Below are 5,528 nucleotides of genomic sequence, written 5' to 3' on the forward strand. Positions count from 1 at the left end.
CCTCTCCCCCTCCACTTGCCCTTCCCCCTCCCACCTGCTTCTCCATCTCCCACCTGCCCTTCCCCCTCCTCCTTGGGCCTGAGCAGCCCTCTCCCCTTGGCCTTCACTTCTCCCCGCCTCTGCCATTTCCCTCTGCCTTACGCATCTCTCACCTGGTGAGCTCCTCCCGGGGGAGCACACCTGTGTGGCACCCAGCACGCCACAGGTGTCCCGGAGCCAACGGGAACCCCGTCCCTCTCCCTGGAAAGAGCCACAGAATGATGGTTCCCATTAACCGTGAGAACCGGCGTCCACTGGCCGGGCTCCCTGAGCAGAGAGTGGGGGGTGGGGGGAGGAATCCACCACCCGGTCCTTTCCATTCTCTCCGTTTCCGGGGGGACTGCGGAGGCCCCAGCAGGCAGCCCCAGCGGCCCGGTCTTCCCACACACGGAGGCCAGATCCACCTCCTTGCCAGCGACTCTGCAGTCCCCCCGGCCTGCGCTGCTGTCAAGTTTCCTGGGGGCAGGGGCGGAAGGAATCCGGTATCTCCCCTCTGGCCTTCCTGCCTCGCTCCCAGCTGAGCAGAGTCCCCGGAATAACTCGGGGGTGACCCCCTGTGGCAGGTGCGAGCGGGGCTTGGAGCACGCCATCCCGCACTACATCAGCGCCTACCTGCCGCTGCTGCTCGTCCTGCTGGTCAACCCCATCCTGTTCGGCAAGACGGTGACGGCAGGTAAGGGCAGGGCAGCGCCCACGTGGTGGCCTGGGGTCCGGATCGTGACACGTGCTGTCCTTCTGGAATGATCCGTGGCGCTGACCTCACCCATCCTCCGAGACAGAAGCAGGATATAGGGGGCAGTGAGCAGCTGTGTACACCAGGGAGCAAGCCGCCGTGGCCATGGCTGCACACGTCCTTGGCCAGCGTCCCCTCCATGCAGCACCTGCCGGCTTCCCGCCCACCTGGGCTCCCCAGCCGCCCCGCTGTGGCCTGGAGATGGAGCAGCTGGGAAACTGGAGGGAGGCAGCAGCAGGAGGGAGAGGGTGAGGGTCCGAGGGCCTGCTTCCTGCTAGAATGCACTTGGTCCCCTTCTGGTCTCGGTCTCGGCAGGAGGCAGAGCGCAGGAGATGAGTCCTGCGGGCGAGGCCTGGCTGAGAGGGGCCTGGTCAGCAGGACGCACTCGAAGGCATCTAGGCTGGGGCTGGGGCTTCATCCGCCCGCCCGTCCCCTCCCCACGGCTCCGCCTCCCCACGGGAATCTCACCCGAAGAGTGAGAACCAGGGCAGCCATGATGGAGACTTGAAACGTGTTTTTAAAATCCTCACCCGAGGATATTGTCCATTTGATCTCCAGGGAGACTGGAAGGGAGAGTGGGGGGGAGAAACGTGGATGTGTGTGCCGGGCTGGCACGGCCATGGCATACTCAGCCCCAGGGCGCCTTATGTGCCAGCCAGCTCAGCCAGGTTCGGTGACCCTGAGAGGGGGCGGTGAAGGATGGAGGAAAGCTGGGTCTGGGTGGGACGCTGTCCTCTCTGATGGAGAGCTAGCGACAGCGCCACGGACTACAAGCCGAGTCTTTATTTTATAGCAGATTCCACGAGGCAAAGTCAGGGCGTGGTCAAGATGTTCCCAACATTCTCGTGGGTTTCGATCCTACTCAACTACATGCACCTGAACTCTATCAAGCCCACGTCACTCAGGCACGTGGGCCACGTGTTTGGACCATGGGTTCAAGCTCACAACTACAGCTGTTGGCTATAATTGTGCTGGGAGGGCCCTGCCCTCCAAGCTGGGACTTGCACGTGGCCGTGAGGGGACTGTGCCCTCTCCTTGGTCCGAGGCTTGAACCTGTCCGAACACTGTAGCTGCTCCCCACAGATGTGAGAGAGACGCATTGACTGGTTGCCTCCCACACGCGCCCTGACCAGGACCTGGGATAGAACTTGCAACCCAGGTATGTGCCCTTGGCCAGGAATTGAACCTGTGACCCGTGGACCAACGCTCTGTCCACTGAGCAATGCCAGCTAGGGCCCATTGTTATCACAGAAAATGTAAATCTTTAAAACGTAGCTCCTGAACTAGTAAAACTCAAAGTCCGGTTCCATAAGCGCTGGGACGGAGGTCACCAGGTCGCGTAAGATGTTACCATCGGGCTCTGCTCCAGGGCTCCCTGCCTCGTCCTGAGCATCGCGCATGCCCTCTCTTCACAGTGGCCTCGTTACTGAAAGGGAGACAAGGTGTCTACACGGAGAAGGAGAGGCGGATGGGAGCCATGATCAAGACCCGATTCTTCAAAATCATGCTGGTTGTCGTCGTCTGGTAACCTGTCTTCTCCTTGTACTTGTCACTGGGAAGGGACATGCAGACCCCTGGGCAATTTGCTTGTCCACGAGGGACCTGAGAGTTCTAGAGGAAGGAGTCTTTATATATATATGTATTTTTTTTAATGATTTCAGAGAGGAATGGAGAGGGAGAGAGATAGAAACATCAATGATGAGAGAGTCATTGATTGGCTGCCTCCTGCGCGCCCCCTACTGGGGATTGAGCCTGCAACCCAGGCATGTGCTTTTTTTTTTTTTTAATTGATTTCAGAGAGGAAGGGAGGAGAGAGAGACTGAAACATCACTGATGAGAGAGAATCATGGACCGGCGGCCTCCTGCACGCCCCCAACTGGGGATCGAGCCTGCAACTTGGGCGTGTGCCCTTGCCAGGAATTGAACCCAGGACCCTTCAGTCTGCAGGTTGACGCTCTACCCATTGAGCCAAACCGGCTAGGGCTAGGCATATGCTCTTGACCAGAACAAATCCTGGACCCTTCAGTCCTCAGGCCGCCCCCTATCCACTGAGCCACACCAGCCAGGGCCCAAGGGAGGAGTCTCTGGAGAGGAAACCTTTGGCTCTGGGCTAGCGGCCCTTCGAGGAAATGCACGCGGGACAAAAGGCAAGTCCACAGCCCCTCAGCCTCTGCAAAGAGTCAGATCCACGGAGATGGGACGGGAAGCCCTTAGAACACAACCCCGGCTTCACAATCCCAGCCCCAGCATCCGGGTGCCCCCTGCCAGGTTACCATGAAACACAGCATTGGCCCTGCCTTCTCAGTCCACCCACTCGTGTCAGTCTTGGCACCAGCTGCCTGTATCTAAGAAGCTCCAAGCGCGAGGGCACGGCTTTGGTGGGACACGTCAGAGCTCAGGCCAGAAGGGTAGAGAGCAATTTCTCTCTCCTCAGTTTCCCGACCACAGGCCTTCTGCCCAACATGGACGCTTTGAAATAGAACTGTGTTGCCCTGGCTGGTGTGCTCAGTGGATAGAGCATCAGCCTGTGGACTGAAGAGTCACGGGTTTGATTCTGGTCAAGGGCACATGCCCGGGTTGCGGGCTCGATCCCTCATAGTGGGTGTGCAGGAGGCAACCGATCCATGATTCTCTCTCATCATTGATGTTTCTCTCTCTTCCTCTCCCTTCCTCTCTGAAATCAATCAAAATGTATTTTTAAAAAAAGAGAGAGAGAGAAATAGACCTGTGTCCCATGCACGGCAGCAGGTTACAATCAGAAAACCCTTAGCTGCCGCAAAGCAACGCGTCCCAGGCGGGCCTGCCTTTGTGGGCGTGGCCACTCATGTGATGCCAGGAGGCTCGGGCACTGCGAGGGGAGGCGTCATTATTTTTCTTAAAACCTCATGAGCTGGCCTTGCCCATCTCACTGCCTCCCAACAATCACATCAAAGCATTAGGACATCAGCCCTAACCCGTGTGGCCCAGTGGATAGAGCGTCGGCCTGTGGACCAAAGGGCCCCAGATTCCATTCCGGTCAAGGGCATGTACCTGGGTTGCAGGCTCCTCCTTGGCCTAGGCCCTGGTCGGGGCTCGTGATGGATGCTTGTCTCTGTCTTTCCTCTCTCTTCCACTCTCTCTGAAAATCAATGGAAAAAAATCCTCAGCTGAGGACTAAAACAAACAAAACATCTGAACATCAGATGTCAGATAAGGCTTGCTTTGGTCTTGGTCCAAACCATATGCCACGCTTCGAACGAAGACCAACTTTGGGTTTGTCTGTCTCTGCGTGGGACGGGGAAGCAGCTGTGGGTCTTCCGTCAAATTCTGATGGGGGGGCAGTGCTTGTGGCCACCCCTGGAGGACCGTGAGCTCTGGGGAGACACGCCCTCTGTGGCTGATGTCCTCACCGGGCGGGCGGGCCATTGTCTTTCTCACAGTTGGTTGTCGAACATCATCAATGAAAGCCTTCTCTTCTATCTGGAAATGCAACCGGACATCAACGGAGGCGCTTTGAAATATGTCAGAAATGCGGCCAAGACCACGTGGTTTATTATGGTAGGTCAATCCTGATTTTAAATTTTCCTCTTGCAAAATAAAACCCAGCCCTGGTCCATGTGACTCGGTTGGTTGAGCGTCATCCCTGCAAAGTTAGAAACATCGATGAGAGAGAAACATCGATCAGCTGCCTCCTGCACACTCCCTACTGGGGATGTGCCCACAACCCAGGTACATGCCCTTGACCGGAATCAAACCCGGGACCCTTCAATCTGCAGGCCGACGCTCTATCCACTGAGCCAAACCGGTTTCGGCTCTATTTCTCTTTTATTGATGCTTCTCTCTCTCTTCCTCTCTCTGAAACGAATGTAAAAATACGTTTTAAAAGATTATAAATGTAGCCCTGGCCGGTTTGGCTCAGTGTGTCTCTCTCATGTCGATGATTTTTTTCCTTCCACTCTCTCTGGAAATCAATGGAAAAAATATCCTCTGGTAAGGATTAAAAATATATATATAAACATAAAAATTTATACTAAATACAGCTACATAATAACACACATCAAAATATATTGGCTAGAAATACACGCGATGGTCAGGTGAAAGCACATGGGTGCCCCCCCCTTCCGTTAGATTGCGTTTATAATAAAGACACAAACACGGGCCGGGCCCGTGGCTCAGGGGTTGAGTATCAACCTATGAACCGGGAGGTCACGATTGGATTCCTGGTCAGGGCACATGCCCAGGTTGCAGGCTCAATCCTCAGTGTGGGGCGTGCAGGAGGCAGCCGATCTATGATTCCCTCTCATCATTGATGTTTCTCTCTCTCTCTCTCTCTCTCTCTCCCTCCCTCTCTGACATCCATAAAAATATTTTAAAAAATACAGACAGGAGCTCTCAGTGGAAAAATACACGATGTCCTACACAGGCTTGATTTTGATGGCGCTTCGAAATCAGAGGAGATCTGATTGGCAAGGACTTGAAAGCAAGACCAGCGCTCCCGCCTCCTCCGGGCTGCGCCTGGCAGTGGCTTGGTGCCTTGGCTCAGGTCGTGTGTGGGTCCCCACAGAAGTGAGGACCGGTTCCCTGCCCCCGTGGCCTCAGGAGTCTGCAACATCAACCCGCTCGGCCACTCCAGGCGAGGCCAGCAGGGGGCGCGCCGCCTGCTGCCCGTGCTCACCTCACCACGGTCTCCCTGTCCCCTCCAGGGCATACTGAATCCCTCCCAAGGGTTCCTCTTGTCGCTGGCCTTCTACGGCTGGACCGGATGCCGCCTGGACTG

General features: G+C 56.3%; 1 protein-coding gene across 1 annotated transcript in view; it reads left to right on the forward strand.

Annotated features, from left to right (window-relative positions):
- The window catches only part of GPR143 (G protein-coupled receptor 143), a 9,933-nt gene that overhangs the window by 2,955 nt on the left and 1,450 nt on the right, over nt 1-5,528 (forward strand). The window contains exons 4-7 of the mRNA XM_006763818.2: nt 603-712; nt 2,188-2,296; nt 4,192-4,309; nt 5,455-5,528. Coding sequence (XP_006763881.1) covers nt 603-712; nt 2,188-2,296; nt 4,192-4,309; nt 5,455-5,528 — 411 coding nt within the window. The remainder of the gene's footprint in view (nt 1-602; nt 713-2,187; nt 2,297-4,191; nt 4,310-5,454) is intronic.

The sequence above is a fragment of the Myotis davidii genome, unplaced genomic scaffold (genome assembly GCF_000327345.1).
Source record: "Myotis davidii unplaced genomic scaffold, ASM32734v1 scaffold1277, whole genome shotgun sequence".
NCBI lineage: Eukaryota > Metazoa > Chordata > Mammalia > Chiroptera > Vespertilionidae > Myotis > Myotis davidii.